We start from the raw sequence: 24,093 nt of genomic DNA, 5'->3' as shown, positions 1-24,093 counted from the left end.
ATTACAATTTAAATCGACAGCTTACTATTGAAATATATTATAAATAGTAATTTATTTCTGTGATATAAAGATTAATCATTACTTCAGTGTCACATGATGCTTCAGAAATCATTCTAATAGGCAGACTTGCTGCTCAAGAAACTTTTCTCATTATTATCAATGTTGAAAACAGTTGTGTTGCTTCTTATTTTTGTGGAAACTGTTACTGTTGTATTTATTTTTTGGGATTCTTTGATGAATAGAAAGTTCAAAAGAACAGCATATATTTGAAATAGAACTCATTAGTAACATTATAAATGTCTTTACTGACACTTTTGATCAATTTAATGTGTCCTTTTCTGAATAACAGTATTAATGTTTTTCAAAAAACAAAACAAAAATACTTACTGAGCCCAAACTTTTGAATGGTAGTGTATAATGTGCAGTATAAACTAAGCATGTTACTTTCTGGAAAAACCCATACAAAGAAATGTTACCCTGTTAATGCATGTTTCACATTATATTTTTAATAAAATGGCAGGCAGTATACTGTATAAAATGTGTAGTAGTAATACACCAATAATATTCAATTCCAAACACAGCACAGAGAGTCCTATTTTGCATATTGTATAAATCGGATATTTGGTTTAAAATAATTGTAACAGTCAGCCTACCTTGGATATTTCTTGTTTAGTTTCTTCATGAAAGCCTTGACTACAGACAGCGCTTCTGATTCGTCGAGCAGCAGGTTTCCAGACACATTACACTTCAGATCGATCCAATCGGAGCGCATGGCATACAGATCTAGGGGTTTAGCCTGGAACGTCTGAGACCACTTGACTTCCACGTCAAACGCAGCCCTATTGAAGAGGTCGTAGTCTTCTTCCTCAGAGAAACCAGGATCCACCAAAGCGTCTCCATCTGGTCCATCGTCAATCTCTTCTATATGTATCGCATTATCCTGTATCTCATTTCCCTTCCTGGTATCATTTACCTGATCCCAGTGGTTATGTTCTTCTGTGGACGGAGTAGCGAGGACCCATGTCTTACGCTCATTGGCCTGGTTATGTGATGCGTTTTGGTGTGGATCTTGGGTGATTTGGAGACGGTGTGCCACATTTTTAATGATATTGTTGTCATCTACAACAGCCTTTTCAGGTTTGTCCTGCAAAACATGTACAGCTTTTTCTGCTTTACGTTTTGGGTGTTTGGGCCTCTTCATTGCTTCTGCTTTGACTTCATCCCCATCCAAAGATGGTCGTTCATCTGTACTGTTCTTCTTCTTTACTTCCACCACATCTAATGAGTTCTTGGGTGCGTTGTCCACATGTTCTCCCAGAAAGACTTTCCGATTACCCAACCGATTCACAAGGTCATGACGTTCCTTCTGGACCACATCAAACATGGCAGGGTTGGTCACTGATCTTTTCTTCAGCTCATTGACTTCTCGTATGTTCTCCATGGGAATATCTCTGTCTCTGACTGCAACAGGGTTTGGATTTACATCACTACTATTGCCGTGTTGCGCTTTAAGTGGGTGAAGCTCAATTCCACCATCCTTACGTAGCGATTGGTCCATTTGATGTTTCACCTCTGACCTCCAGCGGCCTTCTATCTGAGCTGGTCCCGGATTCTGTTGATCAGGTATCTTCGCCATAACGTTATTCTGAACCACAGAGTCTTTTTCTTTTCCCTGGTCATGATCCTCATTTTGGAGGTAGTGTTGGTCCTTCAGGTGTTGTTGAGGGCGTCTCTTTTTCTTCTTCCTTCTTGGTTGGCCCTGTGGTTCCTCTGGGTGGTTATGTGGTTCTTCAGGCGGTTTTTGGATTCCCTTAGCTTGGTTGTCTTGGTCCATCTCCATTTTCCCATCTTCCCTCTTTCTTAGGCGTCTGCCATTTTTCTGGATAGAGAACAGTTTGCGGTGCATCTGCATTGAGTAATCGTAATATTCGTTGTAATCTTGGAGATCCTTGTTCCCCTTCATACCCTCCACTTGCCTCTTCTCATCATTTCTAGCACCTACAAAAAAGAAAAAGACAAGCATGAGGTGTCTTGAAATGGGACATAAATAAAACTTTTGCCGTGTTTATTGTTCTGAACCATCATGCTGATTGCATATTTTAACATATTAACAGTATAACATTTAAAGACAACACAATTGACCCTATTTTAATAAATGTAACTGATCTTATTACACATAATTCATCATGATAATAGGTTATTATTAATGAGATACATTTTTTTGTTTTTAATTAAATGAAGTCCCGCTCATTAGCTGCGAAATATTCTTGTCACATTAAGGAAGTTAAAAGCATTGTGAATGTTGTTTTAATGTTGTTTTAAAGCACTGCGTGTTTGCTGTACCTTTGAATTTGATGAACTCTTCATTTTCAGGCAGATCCAGTTGAATGTAGTTTGAGAAGCCATATCTGAAAATAAAATTTGAGATCATAATACACAAGGTGCACCAAAGAGTTATAGACTGGTGGGTGTACATGGAGCCATTCAAAAGTTTGAGGTCAGTATATTTCTTTATTTAAATAAATTAATACTTTTAATCATGTTTAAAAAGATTTCCATTTAAAATAAATACTGTTCAAATAGATCAGCGTATTAGAATGATTTCTGAAGGATCATGAGTCACTGAAGACTGGAGTAATGATCATCACAGGAGTAAATTACATTTAAATAATATATATTCAAATATTTTAAATTGTAATAATATTTCACAATATTACTTTTTACTAAAAGTAAACAATAATCAAATAATATCAAATAATCAAATGCAGCCTTGGTGAGCATAAATAAACATATGAATGGTAGTGTATTTGTGTGTCTACCTGTCCAGGTAGAATGGATTTGCACGGTAGAAACATTTGTTATCGCTCTCCATGTGTGTGAGCCGTGTGTAGTCATTAGGATACACATATGTCAGGTGCACCTGCATCAGATTAGATACAGATTAGAACAACATTCAATGCTTTACAAAGGAAAATCTTTCTTAGTGCATTTATTTTAAACACTTACAAACTGCAGGCCCTGGTAGCGCATTAGAGGATATCCCTTTATGATGTAGCTGGGGTTATAGATACAGTCATATAAAACTCCCTTTAAACGCATCCTGTCCAGTAATGGAACTACACATACAAATACACACAAACAAGACAGACAAGAAATAACACTATTATTATTAATAACATACAGAGTTACATACTTTATTGTATTAATTCTACAAACTGAAGCCTCTAATGCAGTGGTTCAACCAGGAGGCCTCAGCAAACATTTAAATGGGCAGCAGGTGACTTTTAAATTAATAAATTAATAAATTATTAATTTAAAAAAAATTATGAATTGAATATATGATTTATTTATATCATCTCTGAACTTTACATCTAAATGCTAAATAAACAAACTCAATAACTACAGTTTCTACTGAAGAACATAAAGTTCTTAAAACTTCTGGAATCACAAAATGGATTTTAGGTCGTTAAATTTAATATATCAATAGTAGGGTGGGAAAAAAAAAAGGTGTCCCCACATTTTGCGGGACAGAAATGGGGAGCTTTGTCCCGCAAGACGTAATCAGTGTCACACATTTCAATTATGTATGTATTATTTTAGATTCTTCCATGAAATGACAATACCACAATAATAAATAAAATAAAAAATATGCAATTGCCGTTTTAAAAAATCAATTTGCGCAGCAGTCATGAAGCTAGAGTGGGAAGATAACCAACCAACACATTCGTAGAGAGGGATTTTTCTGCTGATGACGACTGCATGGATGAAGTAAAGGAATCATGTGGACCTCATGAAAAGTAATTATATATAGCTACACCAGCCAGGACAACAAAAACATACAAGTTCAAGATGCACTGAATTCGTTAAAAACATAGTTGGAAAATAAACCAGTCGCTACTTAATAATTTATTACCTAAACTAGCCTGTTATTCAGTTCATTATATTTACTACACTGAATAGGTCCAGTAGAGTAAATACATTGTATCCCTCGAACCTGGGCAAATTGAGCGCCAGTCACAGAGCCAGTCGCAATTTCAAAGCTTATTGATGATTTAAAACTATAAAAAATTATCCAACGTGATGGCAAATAGGTTTTGCAACTAATGTAAATTAATATTTACATAGTATAATAGTAAATTATTAAAACAATAGTTAACTCTCTCACACGTGCCCCGCATTTTCCCGCAACAGAGCAATAACCAGGTGTCACTCTAATTATCATGGCCCTCCAGTCGAAAAGGTTGAGAAATACTCTGTAGGAATGTCTCTTTTGCCACAAGGTGGCGCTGAATTCATGTTCTGAATATCATATATTTTAGTTTTTAGAAGTTCTTGTTCACCTTGCATGCACCTTTAAGATCAGTAATACAATTCAATACATCACAAAATTTCAAGAAAAAGCAAGAAACTAGAAACAAGAAGAAAATATAAAGTGATAATCGTATTAATCTTAATCGTAATAAAAAGTGCAGAGGACATTTATTTATTTATTATAGTATAATAGAACTTTCTTAAATCAGCCACTTAATTTGAAAATTCTGTAAATATTCACTCAGTCTCATATTTTAAACCTGTATACCAGGGGTGTCCAAACGCGGTCCTGGAGGGCCACTGTCCTGCAGAGTTTAGCTCCACCTGCCTGGAAGTTTCTAGAATGCCTAGTTAGTAATGCTGCCTTCACATGCTATCGGAAATGTCCTACTTCCCATGTCTGAAGTGAAGTCGTAATTATGAACTCATCGCATTTAAATTTTGACTTGAGAGGGCATTCATGTCTAATTTCTTATCTAAGAAACTAGTATTTACGATAATTCCGATAGCATGCAAGGCAGCATAAGACCACGATTAGCTAGTTCAGGATGAATTTTTTCTTTTTATCACTTTATTTAAATTTTCTTTAGACAACACACGTACAATGACACCAAACCAGTAACTATACAGGATAAATAACTCAAAGTTTCTAAGCAGTATCATTGTACATGCTACTTTTAAACTAGGTACTTACTGGTTTGAATTAGAATACTCCTTCCTCCCTCCCCCCACAATATTACAAGGTTTGTAGAAGGTTGTTTCAAGTGCTCTTCAAAAAAAACTTTTTGTACATAAGCGACGGAATGAAAATACACAATCTTTTATCCTAGTGAACGGCAACGATACGTGCTATTATATTATGTTCACATTGTCATTTTTGGACATTGACAGACATGGCCAACATGAACCCTCAATGTATGGAAAGAGTTGCGTGAGTATTCTTCAGAATCTTTACTTTTACTTGTGTTTGAGAAAAATACCAGAGGGTGAGTAATAATAATAACAGAATATACATTTTTGGGTGAGTTAAGTTAAGTTTAGTGTTTAATGGCTCATAATATCTGCGTTGTTAGTGTATTATGTTTATTTTGACTATGAAAATTGTGTTAAAGGAGTGTGAATTTGTGTCTGAATTTCTCACCCTGATGAAACGAGTCTCGTGGATCTGCCCTCAGCATGTCTATTCCATGGGGCGGAGTCTGAGAGGACCTCTGGAGCGGAGTCACATGACTGGCAGCGGTCTGAGGAATGTGATCGACATCTCCTTCCTTCAGAGTGGACTCATCTGCGCGCACACACAAACACACACAAAATTAGGACTGGCACAACTGTAAACTGTGACACAAAAATTAGATCATCAGTTTGGAAAGAATACTACCATACTACACATTCTTTTTAGTATGCAGTATGCACTTTGTTCAGAAAGCTAAAAGTTTGGACAACTTCACAAAAAATGCAAAATTTCCATGATAAAATATTTTCAGAACGGTTTGTAATGTGTAATGTTAAAAGTGACAAATGGCAGTGTGCTACATTGTTACATGGCCTAAAGACATGTCGCAGCAATGTTTGAAACTGTTATCGATACACAATGCATGCAGTTTAAAAAATATACTACTTAAAACATACTGTTTTTTTTTTTACAACGTATACTTCCATTCCATTCTAAACATAGTCAGCATCATCATTGGACATACCTACAAAATCTAGAGAAAAAATGTCAACATACATACATGCGATGCAGTGTTATTCTTCAATTGGCTTTTATTAGTATACATTTTAGTTGTCATGTTAGTATTAGTAAGTTTGCTATGTGTTTTTGTGTTTTATTTAGTTGCCAAGTTTTTATTATCTAACATTTATATTAGATTTTGTTTCAGCTTTATTTCAATTGACAGATTTTTTTTTTATAGTTTTAGTTAACATTAAAAACAGTGATGCAGTGAGACACATATTGACAAACTAGTAATCTGAAGTACACCAAAATCACACAGTTTTACCTAAAGCTACATAAGCATACATTGACATGAACGCAAAGGGCAGCTGAAGCAATAAGACGACAACACACACAGTTTGTGCAGTGGAGGCTACCCCTTCATTAGCTCTGTTTCAGGGCGTGTGTGTGGACAGGAGCAGCTATTCCAGGCATCCTAACACTACCCTGACATTTCTGCAACCACAGCCCAAAATAACACACACTCACTCACTGGTATAGAGGGAGATGAACTTGGAATCAATGATAGAAAATCCGTGTCCAGTCTGTTTGAGCTGCCACTGTAAGTAAATACAGGCAGTGTCATGACAGTGTACAACGATCACATAGCAACACCCTCAGTAAACACACTCACCGCAACCTCCACGTGGTCCGTTCCTTGATCGTTTTGTTTATGAATGAGCTCAAAGAAATATTTGTTGTTCTTCTGAAGACTGTAAAACACACACACACACACACACACACACACACACACACACACACACACACACACACACACACACACACACACACACACACACACACACACACACACACACACACACACACACACACACACACACACACACACACACACACACACACACACACACACACACACACACACACACACACACACACACACACACACACACACACACACACACACACACACACACACACACACACACACAAAAGTGAAACTCCTCATTTTGTAAGAACTATGTGAGAATTTTCTCTTAGAGAATTTGAAGACTTTTAAAGCTTCTCAAGAGTTTTGACTGTAATATGAAATGTATCATTTTATTAATGATATAGAATAATTAATTAATAGAAACATCACACTTCTTTTTTAAAGCTCTTATTCAGCAAGGATGCACTAAATTGATCAAAAGTGACAGTAAATACATTTATAATGTTACAAAAGAGTTCTATTTCAAATAAATGCTGTTCTTTTAAACTTTCTATTCATCAAGGAACCCTAAAAATATGTATCCGTTTCCCAAAAAAAATTAAGCAATTAAAAGCTACACTATGTAACTTTTCCGTCCACTAGAGGTCGCCTGTTCAAAACAAAGGCGTAGTTTGATGACGCCATGTTTGAGCGCAGAATCTTGGGACATGTGGTCTCCTCCTCACAGCCGGTGGAAAAGAGTCAGGATAGGACTCGGGCAGAAATCATGTTCATGGATGCGATTATTAACATTACTGTAGTATGAAGCAGAGCAGGACCGAGTGTTGTGGAGCTGAGCAAGGCCGCAGGAGCGTTTGAAGAGCGGGACTGTTATTATGGCATAGTCGCCGGCGGGACTTTTATTATGACACGGTCGCCGGCGCCACTTCCTCTTTTCCAGTCATGAGTGTGAGGTAACGCAACTCTGTTTAAAGTATTAGATACATCTGAGTGTGTTGAAAAGGAAGTTATGACGTTCGCTCAGCGGCTGCTATGACACTTGTTCACACTGCAGTGAGAGTAAAGCGTTTCTGCTAAATAAACTGCTAAACGCAGATATGACGCAATCGACAAGCGACTCCCTCAAACGCATAGACCACACGTCCCGGTTCCTTGGTTAAAATAGCAATTTCTCACGATTTTACAAATAGTTGGAAACATTTGGGATATTCTAAGTACTCAACTGAACAAAATATATAACACTGGCCTAGTGGTTTTTGGATATTTTACTGCAAAAATCTTACATAGTTCACCTTTAAGCTTTCAACATTGATAATAATAATAAATGTTTCTTGAGCATCAAATCAGCATATTAGAATGATTTCTGAAGAATCATGTGACACTGAAGAGTGGATCAATTGCGTGTTTGTTTAATGTCCATACACATTAGCTGGATCAGCATTGTTTTGAATCACAGCAGATTAACCCATTTTTGTTTGATTTGAAGTATGTTACTGACATGCAATCTTGACCAACAGCTGCTTTGATTTCAGACACAAACACACACAGACACACACTACAAATCATGAATTAACAGACTAATGACTTCCCGTCTTGTGCCATGACCAGAATTAGGACACAAGCAGCAGCTTGTGAATCTACACATGTTGAGTCTAAAAATAGTTATTCATCATTTAGGTATGTATGTGCGGTCATAACATGGAGAGGTGTGAGAGCATTTCCCTAAAGCATTATGAAACACAAACGCCGCAATTACTTACGGAATGAGATCTGATTTCTGACTGGCGTATTTCCCATATTCCCCTGGGGCCGTCCATTCTCTGCCTGTCTAAAAATGGAGGAACCACACAGAATTAAGTGCATGCATTTCACGCTCCAGCGCAAAAGTAACTGTAAAGTCGACACTTGTCTCACAAACCTTTCCAACGTAAGCACGGAGCTTCAGATTGTTGGGATTCTCATCGTGGCTGAGCCAGAACTCACTGTTATCATCAGACGCCACTGCAAACAGAAAGTAACCTGACGAACACAGGGAAGGATTAACAGTGGACAACAAAGGGACACTCTGAATGTGTGTGCGTAAGAGAGAGAGATATGTATACAAACCATCAGTATAAGGATGTATGTAGCCAAATATCCTGAGTCCATAATTGGTCCAACTGGGTGACACAGCAAGTTTCTTCACAGTTGAATGAATCTACAGAGATAATAAAAAAAAAACAGTGTTATCATATGCAACATGCAATTTATACAAATGTAATATTGCAAGAAAAGTATGTTGCTAACAGAGTTGTTATTGTTAAGTAACCAATTTTGTAAGCTGAAATAAAATTTGTATTAGATAAGAAACACTTAAAAAATTACAATTGTTGCATTGGCAACTAACTAAAAATAAAACAAAATGAAACCTTTACATTTTAGAAATTAAATCTAAAATTACTAAAACTAAAAAACAAATAAAATTTGAAAAGCACATAAAATTCAATTCAAAACATTAATAAATACTATGATAGTATACACATAACACTAAAATAACAATGTGTCGTCATGTATAGTATATATAGTAGAGTGTTTAGATAAATGCTGCTATTCATTACTATTTTCAATCCATTTATATAACCTAGGACTATTCTAGTAGTTTTTATTAAGTGTAAATGTATCTGATCAAAATGATTAAAATCCCCCCAAAAGCATAAAAACAGATTCCTTTTCCAATTAAATTGCAGTCTTAAATCAGAAATAGATCCTATTTGCTATCAGATTTTAAAATTTTTAGTATGTGGTTCACCAATAACAGTAGGTTATCCAGCAGCAGAAACTGCCATTTAGATCAGTGGTTGGTGGTATTCATAATTTAGAAGATGTTATAGAAAGCCTTTTATTGCTCCTCCTCCACAGGAGATGATGTCATCAATATTTCTGGTGCTTTTTTTCAGGAAGAGAAAGACTGAAAGTTTTAAATGTGTATGTGCTAAAAAAAACATTTAGGAACACACTCGTATATTGATTTCCTCATACTAAAACCCACTGAAACATCACTGAAACAATGCGTCTCATTCACTAATCATGTGTATGCATGGATTTGTGCGTGAAAAATGTCTATTTTCACGAACAAACCTATTTTATCAAACAAATTTCATTCTAAATTTATCAAAGATTGTAGGAACTAAAACCACACGTAAACAAAAAACAAAACAAATACATAAACATTTAATCTTACATTTATTTTCATCTGCATAAAGATGCAGATTTGCATACAACTGGCTAATCAGAGGTGTGCAATCTGGGTCTGTATTAAAGGTGTTTTTTTTGTGTGGAAATCGTGATCATTTTTTCTCAGGATTCTTTGATGAATAGAGAGTTCAAAAGAACAGTATTTGTTTGAAACCGAAATAAGTATGAATGTCTATTTTGGAACCATTTAATTAATCCTTGCTGAATAAAGGTATTAATTTATTTAAAAAAAGAAAATCTCACTGACCTTAAACATTTGAATGGCAGTGTGTATTTAACAGTCATATAACCTACATGAGGATAGAGTGGATAATGTAGATTCTTCCGTAGTTGATCTATAGACGTGCCGCACCAGTCCTCAAAGACATGAAGATTAGCCTGTCCTTTATACTGCAGCAACACACACAGAAACACACTAAATGAACAGATTTTTAACAAAATAGACTACACAATTAAAAGAATGATTCGGGTTCAATACTACAAGATAATTTTATCCATCAGACTGTAAAAACAGGGAAAAACCATGTTCACGTTAATACAGGGAGTGCAGAATTATTAGGCACGTTGATTTTCTGATCATATTTTTTTTCCAGGCACATTTGACCAATTCCAAACCACAGTAATCCTAATAACTACTATTGATTTAGTATTTAATAATGTATAAGTGATATATAATTGTTCATGAAGGCTGGAAATGAAAATCACCTTATATTCAGGTGTGCAGAATTATTAGGCATGTTTTCTTTTACAGATAAATTGAGCCAAAAAAGAGATTTAACTCAGACTGAAAAGTCAAAAAGTATTAAATGCCCATGAGAAGGATGCAATACTAATGCAATACTAGACATTGCAGTTAAGGCATGACCATTGGACAGTGAAATGCTCGTTGGGTCAGCAGGATCTGACAAAAACAGGTGGTGAAGAAAAGACACCTGTTAACTGCAAAAGAATTAAGAATTAAGGTGAAGAATTAAGGGTGAAACCATCAGGAACCCTTTAGTCTCCAGCGCCACCATTTTTCAAAGCTGCAACCTACCTGGAGTCTCCAGAAGTGCAAGGTGTCAGGATCTCAGAGACTTCAGTTAGGTAAAGAATCCTAAAAAATGACCCCCACTAGATAAGAATCACAAGCTGAAGTGTTGTAAGTTTTTTTTATAGGCTTTATGGACAGATAGGTTGAGAATGACTCTTGAAGGACCAGCACCACATCCTCTAGTACCACTGTTTGAAGAATTCATCTTCCAGAATCTGGCAGTACGTTTTGGGAGTTCATTTTTAGTCCATCTCTGCAAAACGGCCTTCAGGATGGACTATAATGAACTCCCAAAACGTACTGCCAGATTCTGGAAGATGAATTCTTCAAACAGTGGTACTAGAGGATGTGGTGCTGGTCCTTCAAGAGTCACTCTCAACCTATCTGTCCATAAAGCCTATAAAAAAAACTTACAACACTTCAGCTTGTGATTCTTATCTAGTGGGGGTCATTTTTTAGGATTCTTTACCTAACTGAAGTCTCTGAGATCCTGACACCTTGCACTTCTGGAGACTCCAGGTAGGTTGCAGCTTTGGAAAATGGTGGCGCTGGAGACTAAAGGGTTCCTGATGGTTTCACCCTTAATTCTTCACCTTAATTCTTAATTCTTTTGCAGTTAACAGGTGTCTTTTCTTCACCACCTGTTTTTGTCTGACCCTGCTGACCCAACGAGCATTTCACTGTCCAATGGTCATGCCTTAACTGCAATGTCTAGTATTGCATTAGTATTGCATCCTTCTCATGGGCATTTAATACTTTTTGACTTTTCAGTCTGAGTTAAATCTCTTTTTTGGCTCAATTTATCTGTAAAAGAAAACATGCCTAATAATTCTGCACACCTGAATATAAGGTGTTTTTCATTTCCAGCCTTCATGAACAATTATATATCACTTATACATTATTAAATACTAAATCAATAGTAGTTATTAGGATTACTGTGGTTTGGAATTGGTCAAATGTGCCTGGAAAAAAAATATGATCAGAAAATCAACGTGCCTAATAATTCTGCACTCCCTGTACATGGAAGTCTATGGGGCAAGACAATGCACTGGAATAAACATTCAAATACTGTTTCAAAAGAAGAGCTACAAGAACTAAAAATCATACATATCAGCATGATCCGGGTCATGGTTGTGATAAAAACCCCACCCACTCTCTGTGCAAAGTTATTTGAACTCCTGTCATAACTGTGTAAAGTTGCACAATACGATATCATAAGTGTACTATTTACTGTATATTTCACTCACCTAGAAAATTTTTCTATTTCTAAAAGGATAAGACAGAAATCTTTAAAGCTCAAATAATACATTTACTCACCCTCATGAGTTTCTTTCTTTTGTTGAACACAAAAGATAAAAGAGATTAATAGATATTTTAAAGAATGTTGGTAACCAGACAGTTGATGATAACCATTGACTTCCATAGTCAATGGCTACCGTAGTACCGTCAACTTTTTGATTATTGTTGAATTACAAATTTAAGAAAGTACATTGTATTTACAAATTTAATATAGATAATAATTCTGGGTTTTTTTCCAGCAGGAGATTTTCTGCTGGGCCTGTTTTACAGTGAGCATTTGAGGTACAAAGGAAGATCTTTGAGTTTCCAGCAGGAGATTTCTGCCGGACCTGTTTTCAGACTCTCACCGTCGTTGCCTCTATGCGTTTGAATAGTTATGCTGATTAAGAGTATTGGTGATTCTCTGTCTGGGCAGGTTTTCCCAAAACCTGTATATTTAATTTACATGCTTTGTTCAATCTCAATGTAAATCCCTCCCCCTTTGGAAGGTATATAACCTATCAGGTATACTGTTTAAATCAGACTGTTTTCGGACGACCTGCAGCACAGAGAGTTCTCATTAAAAGAATCACTTCTGTCTTGATCCGACGTCTCCTGGTCTCTTCTTCAAGAAACAACTGAAGTTCACAACACTAACATTCTTTAAAATATCTTCTTTTGTGTTCAACTGTGTTTCACACAGTGTTTCAAGGGTGAGTAAATGATGACAATTTACATTTTTGGGTGAACTATCCCTTTAATAAATACAAGCCGCTCATTTCTCCTGTTAAAGCTTAAATTACTTTGAAGCAGAAATATTATTTTAATCACCAAGTAACATACAGAATGAACAAAAATGTACAGCTCATGTGTCATGTTTAAAATAGTGCAGTGACACCAGAGACAGAGTCATGCTAAATTTAACAAGACAGCAAAAGTCTTGCCAAAGATACACAGAAAGAGCCATGGGCAACATGGAGGGAAATGTTCTCGGGGTTTAACACCATCATCCTTAAAGCATATGTACATCAACTGATCATACATACAGAGCTCTGAGTAAGAGAAATATTACAAACTATTACACTAACAAATAGGGCTGGGTAAAAAAAAAAAAAGATTTCTCTCATTTTTATGAACCAATATCGATTCTTAAATCCCAAGAATTCCAAGAATCAATTTCAGCTGATGAATGAACGTAACTTTGTAGAGCCCCTCCCATCCAATAAATCGCAATAATCTTTGTGCTTCGTTACTTTTGATAAGATACAAAGTCTCAGATTTCAAATTACGACCCTTTTTTTTGTGTACAAAATTTTAAAAAATAAATACCGTTTTGGCGCTGTTTAATGTGGTGAGACAGATCACAGTAGTGCAGCTCAGCTCAAGAGAAGCGGCAGTGCGCAGCTCACGTGAACTGATCCTCTCCTCTGCTTTAATACCAGTTACAGCGCAAAATAAACATGAATGAACGTCAAGGTATGTTAAAAGATCATGTACAACGCAATGAAATCTTTATCACGTCACATGTAATCGCTCAGTGTTTCAACCGCGGAAAGACGTCAGTAAAACAGCTTGTGAACAATATGTTACATAATGTCACATTTACCTCAGAAAAACCATTCAGTGTCCATAAACTCATTAGTCAGCTAGAAAAAATTGCTCTAGAGACGAGCATTTTGATAAATATATGCACCACATTACATAGGCTATTTATTAAAAAAATGTATGTTCTTCAATATTAATGCACGTTTGAATAAATCCGTAAAATTTTTATGATTACCACCATTTAAATGTTTATATTTCAAAAAACTAATTGGAGTAGAAATTTGATTATGTAATTGTAAAGTTAGTATTATAACATTATTATTATAAAAAACATTGACTGTAATTTATGTTTGTATTTAAATCTACCTTCAATATTAGTAATGTACCAACTAGGGATGCACCGAATCCAGGGTTCGGGTTCGGATTCGGCCGAATATTGGGCTTTTTGACTGGGTTCGGTTTCTGCCGAACCTCAGAATTTTTTTCCACCGAACCCGAACACTAGGCTTGCACTATGCGCGCCCCGCTGGTCGGACGTAATGACGCCGCTGTTGAAAGTGAAAATGGAACTCATGAACAGAAAACGTGGCAGTATACTTTAAGTCAAAAGAAGGCGATTCAAGTTGAGCTACGCGTTCAATTTGCAATGCCGATTTGTCTCGTGATGACAAGGACCCTTAACAACAGCCGCTGTTATAACATTTGCATCTGAAACATCCGAGAGAATACGAGTTGTGCATGAAGGAATCTACAGACAGCAGCCAAAATGTATTTTATTTTACCTTGCAAACAGCCTATAGATCTATAGATCAGATAAAATATAAATAAAATTAATAAAATATATAGGCCTACACTAAATATTTTTCACTTAAATAATTACCAAATTAAGATGACAAAACGAAAATACACTGAATCCGTTAGCTTTGAAGAACCGGAATTAGGTAAATAGGTAGATAATATACTATATATCTTTACATATACTATTCTCTTAAAACCATCATTTCGTTATTTTAGTCTAACCCAAATAATGATTCATCCGCTAGGTTGCACGTGAGGGGGAAAAATAGGTTCCTTCCACTTAAGAGTTGAGCTCTTTTTATTTTAATATATCTCTTTACATAAATACTATTTTCTACTTTTAAAAAAAATAACTTCAAATAAAAATATTACCACAGGAGTGAAGCACAAAGCTTTGTTTAGCCTAGAAAGGAAATAATGGTCAGAGAGCTCTTTTTCATTCTGCTTTGTGATCTGGATCTGGTCACTCGATTTTCTGTGAATTTAAACAATAGGCCTAGTCCATTTTATCCCAATGGACATGGACATCTCGTTTCTTTTCCCAAATCTTCACTCACGTCGCACCCATGTTTGCAGGGGATTATAAACGTTTCTTCCTTTCGTTTGCTTATAATTAAGTCTATTATAACTATTCACATCCTTTACTGTGGGAAATTATAAAAAACACTGTAAGACGAATACCTTTTTACTTTTGATTTTATTTAACACAGTTTGTTCTTGTTATTAAACTTGGTAAGGCGCGTCAAGTTTGGTTTAAGTTATTTGAATAGCGCATTTCACACATGCAGTGATTTTAGTTTCGTTTTCTCTGGCAGTGAATAATCAAACATTGACTAAATGTCTTGACCCTGTGGAAAATAAAATCCACTCTTCAGACCTATTACAACAAGTGTTGCTTTACAACATCAGTAGAATATATGAAGACGAAGATATTCAAGAAGGTGTCTATTCAATGTCCCATTCCTCTCAAAGCGCAGAGCGGTAGGCCTATATGACGCATCTTTGCGGGGAAATAGTATGAATCAAATATTTTTCTAACTAATGTTTAATTTTCATATATTCTTGAGGTTACCATTATTTACTGAAAATCGTTTTGTTTTATAAGCTGTAGTGTGTTGTTTCACTGACGGAAGTGCTAAAATAAACACGCATATGGATGTTTCAGCCTCAAATGATTTCAAAATGTAGGCTATATATCTGGCATAGACTACAGTATTTAAAATAGCATATATGCATTAGTTACATTCTCAATTTAATTTACTGAGCAATCCCTGCTAAGTTTTTAGTTTAACTAATACTATGGAAGAGGATTAGTGTGTGTCGCACACAACAGACTCGCAACGGGGGCGTGGCATCACGATGGTGGCGCTCCATCTTGATGTCGGCACAACCCTAGCGCGCGCCTCCTGCGCTCTCCGTTGGGTTGTTCTTTGTAACGACAGAGGACGACTCGCGGTAATTTTTCTATAAACCATCATGAAATAGCGCCGAGAAGAACATACACGACAATGTTTACTTTAGTAAACTTGACCAAAACAGTTAATGGCATCCCTACACTGCTGTGGACGTTGTTAACTTCATTAATGTGTTTACTGTGATAATGGACTGCGGATGGGAGTAGGATTCGGTATTCGGTTTCGGATTCGGCCGAATCTTAACCAGTGGATTCGGTATTCGGCCGAACCCCAAAAATCTGGATTCGGTGCATCCCTAGTACCAACTGACTACCACGTATAGTTTACAGCATTAGTTAAGAATTTTTTTCCCCTCAGAAAAATTTGCCATGTGCTGTATCTGATATATCTACAATAATCGATATTGAATCGAATTGAAATGTACTAACAAAGTACCAAATATACCGTGGTATTAAGGTTTTCTTGGGCACATACCATGGCAATACTATGTTTTTTAAATATGTACCATGGCAATACCATGTATCCGTTAAACCATATTTTTGGACACCATGGTAACACCGTCCCTGTGTATTTCTATCATTGTAGCCATATCTTTACCTCCATCCTCCATGTCTGTTGAGTGTTTTTTGATGTCCAGATGTCTTTATCATTATTACCATCAGAGATACGATCTTCTTGAGCCTGTGAAACACACACACACACACAGTTTTTGTTCATTTTTTATAAACAGCTCAGCAACTAGACAAAATTTGAGCATCATAGATGTGGTGAAGTATGTACATTTTATGTATGCATGAAATGCAAGGATGACCCACTACATTTACATAAATGTGCAGTATGCAAGCAGAGGATGCTGCAAGGAATATTGTATCCCACAATGCAATGTACTCAGCTTATTTTTATTTTTATTTATTATTTGCTGCTTCACAAATTAACCAGAAGAAATATCAGCCATGCTTTTTAATCTTTTTTTTGTGACTGGCTGCTGAGAGTCACGTTTTTACACAAAACTGAATTTAAAAATGGAAAATAATTATTTCCAAGAATATAACTGCAGTCTAGATTAATGATTCAGGCAACAGAAGGAAGTGTAACTGAGCTTTTACCGCATGTCGAGCAGCAACTTTTGCCCTGGCAACGCTGGGGACGGTTATGTCTGAAAGAGAAACAGAGTAAATATTTAGTCAAGTAGCCAATTAATTAATTAAACCTGACTGACCAGGTGTGTGTGTGTGTGTGTTTGATCCATGACAGTGGCGTTAGATTGCCATTGATGGTTTTTCTCCAGATAGACTGAAACAGATTCCATGTTCACACATTAATCTTTAACAGGGATGAAAAAGCATTAACACACAGTGATGGCATTAGATTACTTTCTGTGTCACAAACATGCTTCCTTATTCATCAAAAGCCATCCATAACAAAACATACTTATTTCCTGGTGCTGGTTTTCTATAATCTGTCCTGTTTTTTTTTTTTTTAGCAAGATGTTTCTATCTGTACATGTAAATGAGGACATACAGTAAACTTCTATTGTTTTTAAATAAGATAAATTATGATGTCAACAGACTAACCCTAGTCCCAGTTTTAAAAGGAAACTTTATGCAAAAAATCTTAAATGTATAATTTTTTTTATTGCAGATTACCATTTCAAATAAGCACATATCAAGAACTATTGTTTAATATATAAAGATATGCATAATTACTATAAACTAAAGCTGCATGATCGTTAAAAGATTGTGATCTCGATTCAAACACCCAAGCGATCGTATTCCTAAATGACAATGATTCACCTGTGTCTGTTAAACCTTTGTCAAGTACAATCACAGCAAACATTCAAATCTGCGTTGACGCTACTGCTAATCCAGAGAGAGCAGTTGTCATGTATATGTATGAAACGGCTTAACAAACATCTTTTCAACAACACAGTATCATTATTTCTGTGTTACAAACATTCAAATGATCACAGAAGTACTGGGATAAAGTTTATACAGTTATGTTCTAAATAATAGCAGTCCAACATCACTAACCAGATCAATCACTGTTTTAGGTAAAAAATATATATATTTCTACATGGCAAATATTTTACTAGTAGGTGTAGTAGAGTCATGGCATGCATGCTGCTGATTTTGTGTAATTGAATCATTAATTGAAAAGGGCCTGTTCAAAATAATAGCAGTATGGAGTTCAATTAGAGGTTATTCATTCTGTGAAAAAACTGGCCCTTATTTAAGGACAAAGGCAGCAAATGTTGTACTGTACATTTCTCTCTGAAAATCTGAGTAAAATGGGTCATTCCAGACATTGTTCGGAAGAACAGCGTACTTTGATTAAAACGTTTATTAGATTTTTATTAGGGGAAAACATATAAAGAAGTGCAGAAAATGATAGGCTGCTCAGCTAAAATTATTTCAAAGGCTGTAAAATAGCAACCAAAACCAGAAAGACATAGAAGAAAACGGAAAACTACCATTCGAATGGATCGAAGAATAGCCAAAATGGCAAAGACTTGATCAGCTCCAGGGAGATCAAAGAAAGTCTAAAGTTATCTGTAACAATTAGAAGACGCTTATGTGAAGCCAAGCTATCGGCAAGAAGCCCCTGCAAAGTCCCAGTGTTGAAAAAATTACACATTGAATAAGTTACAATTTGCCAAAGAACACATTGACTGGACTAAAGAGAAATGGCACAATATTTTGTGGACTGATGAAAGCAAGATTGTTATTTTTGGGTCTAGGGGCCACAGACAGTTTGTCAGACGACCCCTAAATACTGAATTCAAGCAACGGTACACAGTACGCATGGTGGCGCAAGCATCATGATATGGGGATGTTTCTCATACTACGGTGTTGGGCCTATTTATCGCATTCCAGGCATCATGGATCAGTTTCAGTACATCAAAATACTTAGAGGTTATGTTGCCTTATGCCGAAGAGGAATTGCCCTTGAAATGGGTGTTTCAACAAGACAACGACCCCAAACACACCAGTTAGCGAGCAGCATCTTGGTTCCAGAACAACAAGATTAACGTTATGGACTGGCCAGCCCAATCCCCGGACCTTAATCCAATAGAACACTTGTGGGGTGACATCAAAAATGCTGTTTCTGAGGCAAAACCAAGAAATGCAGAGGAATTGTAGTATGTAGTGCAATCGTCCTGGGCTGGAATACCTGTTCACAGGTGCCACAAGTTGGTCGACTCCATGCAACACGGATGTGAAACAGTTCTCAGAAACCGTGGTTATACAACTAAATATTAGTCCAGTGATTGACAAGGAAGCTAAATCTTCAAGCATTTACACTTTATACAGTAAATGATTGACTTTGTAAAGAAAAATGCAGACGCTGCTATTTTTTTTTAACAGTCTAATATTCTTTTTTCTTCACTTTCTGTAAAGTAATAACAAATGTGATACATTTTTCTTCCTGTTTTGATTTAAAATAGAATGTGCAGTGTTCCCAATGCATTTGCATGTATTGAAATAAAAGTTATTGTAAGGATTTTGACCTTTACTCCCTTAAACACACTGCTATCATTTTCAACACAACTGTATATTCATCCAGTGAAGAAACAAGTTGAGTCTTTATGAATGAGTCATTGAATCATTCATTCAAACTAGGGCTGCACAATTATGACAAATCATAATTGTCAATTATTCTTTTGAAATTTTAATTGCGATTAATAATTACATTATCGCAATTTACATTGAATGATGTTTTGAATAGCATTATTCAAAAGCATTATACCATTGTTTAAAGCAACAGCATGCTATATTTTTTTATATGAAAATAAGCTGAAAACGTTGCTTTTCTATAGCATTAATCCTCAAATGTCAACAATTACATTGGTTTGATTTCTTTTTTTAATAAAAAATGTAAAAATATGCATGGCATTATAATGATATACTAAAACTAAAATTAGGCATTTAAAAGACTGAAAAAAGAGGCTTTGCTATAATGACAATTTATTAGGCTGGTGAAGGACAGTTTGGTTTTGTAAGAGCAGAAATAAAGAACTAGCAAATGTTAGATATTCAGGCAACACTTTACAATAAAGTCCTATTAGTTGACATTAATCCATTAAAGGGGCTAGATGTAAAAATGTTCAGGTATTAAACCTCGCATTAAGCCTCAAATGTCAACTATACATTAGTTTGATTTTTAAAATAAAAAAATATGCATGGTATTATAATGTTATACTACAACTAAAATGGAAAAAAACCTTAACCTGTAGATAGAAAAAAAACACACATCTTAAGTAGTGTTAGAACGATATTTGCGTGTATCGGCCGATATAAGGCTGCTGTGTTCGCCGATATTTTTCCCCCGGCATTATTTACAGACAGACGTCCACAGGCAGCTCTGTGCTGTTGGAGACACTGCAGTTTATGCTCTGCCCCTCCCCCCACTAGCAGTGCTGGAATCTTCTCTTCAAGACAACGGATAAGTTATAAACTTTCAAAGCATCTTTTAACTGTTTGACTTAATTGAAATATTGCCATACACTCTGAAAGTGGAAACACGTTGCTCTATATGTGCTTGCAACTATAGCTAAGCAAGTTTGTGCGTCCAAATGGAAAACGCAAATGCTGAATGCCTCGTCTATAAAGCTGCTTGCCATTGTATTTAGGGAGCTGCAAAAGCAAATAGCTAAGTTGTAGGCTATTCGTATGCATACAGTAGCTGTTACGAACACTGATCCTAGGATTAAGTAATGCTGACGTTGTACCGTTGTATTTGTGGGAGTTTTATTCAGTCGCGGTGGTGCGCCACAAAATCAACACCGGCCGTCACATACTGCGTTTTTTGGCCGCTGCCAAAGCGAATTTTTATCCCGCTAAAGCTTTATTTGATCGGTGAGTGAAGAGACTGACTGTTGCGCTTCTGACAGGTCGCATGTGTTGCTGAGAGAACGAGCACGCGCCCTTCCACCGTCTTCAAACTGTCTTGCTCTCCCTCCCTCGCGCTTATTAATCCAAATCAATTGAGAATTGACACGATGGTAGAAGGTCGAAAGACCGAAGTTTCACGTGGAGCATTGAGAGATTTTTTTCCTGAATTACCGCTGGTGTTGCTCTACAAGAGATTAAGTTAAGTGCACCTAAGCATTAAATTACTTGATTGTAAATAGTTTCGAAATTTAGTATAGTACAGTCAGTGTGCACTTTATTATGCTGCTTGCTTGTTGCTACTGTGTGCAATAGTGTAATTATTTTATTTAAGCTTAAATATTTATTTTCAAAATTTATTTTCACCACTGAACTCTTTTTTTTCCTTGTTCTACCTCACCTGTTTTTACTATCTGTTAAATATAGTTTTTTTTAGTTCAATAAATGTTCTTTTTAAATTTTAAATTGTCATCATGATCATTGTGTGATTTTTATTATGTAAATTGAGGGAGCAAAAGCAGTATCGGCTCCAAATATCGGCTCAAGAAAATTGGCAGCCCGTATCGGTCATTGGCTAAGGCTAATGACATATCGATCGATCCCTAATCTTAAGCATGCAGAATAATGTAAGTGGACATTTTTTTTGTAATTGCACCTTTAAACGAGTACGTAATTGTGGCATCGGCAATTGCAATCACGATTAGAAATTCGATTAATTGTGCAGCCCTAATACAAACTGATAAAAAAAAAAAAACTCAAATGAATTAAATATTTTAAATAGACTGCAGCAATTTGGTCAGAACCTCTAGTAAATGACAAGTTATTCTGTTTAGTTTTCTATTCAGAATTGTAGGAGAATCGTGATTCTCAATATATCCCTATATATCTCTATTATAATCTAACCCTAACTATATCACAATAAAATTGATATTTTATCATTTTCCGATATTAAGAATAAAAAACTATCTATGAATCAACTTGAGGACATTGTTTGGAGACATCTGTACTTGCGTCTTGTATGCATATTGTCCCACACAGTCACATTACAGTAAGTGAGCAAAAAACAGTTATTCAAGTTTCACTACAGTTTCTAGGTTTGAAGAAAACTAATTTTTGGCTGACAAACATCCGGCTATGTTGCAAGCTGCTCAAATAGACCGTTAAAAATGCATGGACACAATACATAAAAACTTGTAAAGTTTATTTACACATAAGCTATCTGCAAATACTTACAGCAAATGTCTAGCTATGGTAAAATACATACACTCCCTGCAAAAAGACACTCCCTGTGTGTGTGTGTGTGTGTGTGTGTGTGTGTGTGTGTGTGTGTGTGTGTGTGTGTGTGTGTGTGTGTGTGTGTGTTGTGTGTGTGCAGAGAAGTGCAAGTGTGCTTAACCTTGCACATAAATGCTATAGCAACAAGGAACACAGGAAATGACGCCTTGCCTTACAGAAGGAAGGGTCACCTGACCCCCAGCGCACACTGTGGGGAGGGCCAGGCCGGGCAGGACAGGCTATTATGGTCTGTGTCTTCAGGTGTATTTGCACTCTGGGCAGTGTGTGAACTTTCCTTAGTGAGTGAGTGAGAACAAATGAGTTTAAAGAAGAGACCCTGAGGATCTCATGTGCATGTTCAAAGTGTGTTTATTTGCGAGCGACCAAAATTTCCTTTGTCTTTCTCCATCATCCAAATCTTTTCTTTCACTAGCTGTTCACCCAAAAAGTCACTGGTAGCCCCCGGAGGAATGTCGAGTTTGTTTAAACGAGAGAGAGAATGAGAGAGAGAGAGAGAGAGAGAGAGAGAGAGAGATAGGATGAGACATGCATTAGTCTCATTTCATTTCTGCTCCATGCACCTGCTCTTTGATGATTCCCCACAAAAAAAAGGAACAAAAAGAAAGAAATCATGATCTAAAAGTCCAGGGATGGGACCCACTGGTGCAAAAATAATCAAAGGTCAAGGGTCAGTCACAAGGGTGCGTCACTTCACACCGACTTACAATGTCGCCGCAGTGTGTTTAAACTGACACACACATAAAATGTAGGGTAGGCCACATGGATGACCAACTACAGCCCTTCAAAGGGAGAGCTGAACACAGTAGCTGATTGTCAACAATCAAAACAACAGAATTATGCTTCCTTTATACTCGCAAAAATTACGTTGTCACTAAGTGGGCGGCCGTGTGCGTTAAGAAAGCCCATTTTGTATGGCGGTTTGTATGGCTTTTTTTTTTTACTTTGCGTGCAGCTTAACTTCCGATGACACACAACTTTGCGCCGATTCTGGCCAAGCAGGTACGTCTGTATCAGCAACCAGTTTGTCTAAATTAATTGCTTACATTTACAAAATGCGCCTACACTAGCAGAAATATAGACTGGGTAAACCCAGTCTGATCTGCCAGCGATTTGATTTCGCCCTGCAACTCAGTCTGGAAACCTGTACATTCATTTCTACTGCTTCTGTTACACTTTTGCGGGAACCAATCACAGACTGGCTTATCCACCTGGCACGCTATTGGCGGGTTTAACACGATGATGGATAGAGAAGCGATGGGTCTTTGCCCGTTGATCACACCTCTTGTGGTTTGATAGGTTGAAGGACTATCCAATTGCGTACAGTCATTTGATTTATCTTCGTTTATCACGCCTCTTGTGCAGTAGAAAATACAGAGCAGATTCCCCAGACCAATGTTCAATCTTAAATTGAGCTTGGTCTGGTTATAACCAGACAAGCAGAAATAAGCACTTTTAATGAAAATAAAGGCCCATGTTTAATGAAGATGTTCATGAAATTGTCACAATGCCACAAGTAATGATCTCAGGGTTTACTGGGATTCTTTGGTTCTTCTGTGGCATGGATTTGGTGTAGTAAAAAACAAACATCACGTCACTTGTGTACCTTGCGTCTCACCGCTGCTTCCTGATGGTTTAGGGGACAATTACTTCAAATTGCCCCCACCCCTGTCGTTTCAAAGAATAATGCAACGCCTCATCTGTTTGGGGAGGAGCGTGCCAGTCAGCATCATTTTGCATATAATATTAAGCAAATTAGCACTGCTTTTTAAGGAATAATTTACTAAATGATGCATATGTAATATTAAGCAAATTAGCACTGCTTTTTAAGGAATAATTTACTAAATGATGCATATGTAATATTAAGCAAATTAGCACTGCTTTTTAAGGAATAATTTACTAAACAATGA

General features: G+C 36.4%; 1 protein-coding gene across 1 annotated transcript in view; it reads right to left on the bottom strand.

Annotated features, from left to right (window-relative positions):
• b4galnt3b (beta-1,4-N-acetyl-galactosaminyl transferase 3b) overlaps positions 1–24,093 on the bottom strand; it is a 35,297-nt gene that overhangs the window by 7,763 nt on the left and 3,441 nt on the right. The window contains exons 2-14 of the mRNA XM_079824765.1: positions 17,108–17,157; positions 16,599–16,682; positions 10,227–10,322; positions 8,805–8,895; positions 8,617–8,717; positions 8,459–8,526; positions 6,660–6,738; positions 6,519–6,585; positions 5,453–5,596; positions 3,007–3,116; positions 2,820–2,920; positions 2,344–2,408; positions 654–1,998 (exon numbers count right to left, since the gene is read on the bottom strand). Coding sequence (XP_079680891.1) covers positions 654–1,998; positions 2,344–2,408; positions 2,820–2,920; positions 3,007–3,116; positions 5,453–5,596; positions 6,519–6,585; positions 6,660–6,738; positions 8,459–8,526; positions 8,617–8,717; positions 8,805–8,895; positions 10,227–10,322; positions 16,599–16,682; positions 17,108–17,157 — 2,401 coding nt within the window. The remainder of the gene's footprint in view (positions 1–653; positions 1,999–2,343; positions 2,409–2,819; positions 2,921–3,006; positions 3,117–5,452; positions 5,597–6,518; positions 6,586–6,659; positions 6,739–8,458; positions 8,527–8,616; positions 8,718–8,804; positions 8,896–10,226; positions 10,323–16,598; positions 16,683–17,107; positions 17,158–24,093) is intronic.

Source organism: Gobio gobio, assembly GCF_949357685.1.
Source record: "Gobio gobio genome assembly, chromosome: 9".
Lineage (NCBI taxonomy): Eukaryota > Metazoa > Chordata > Actinopteri > Cypriniformes > Gobionidae > Gobio > Gobio gobio.
The sequence above is the reverse complement of the archived record's forward strand: the minus strand, read 5'-3'. Positions and strand labels throughout refer to the sequence as shown.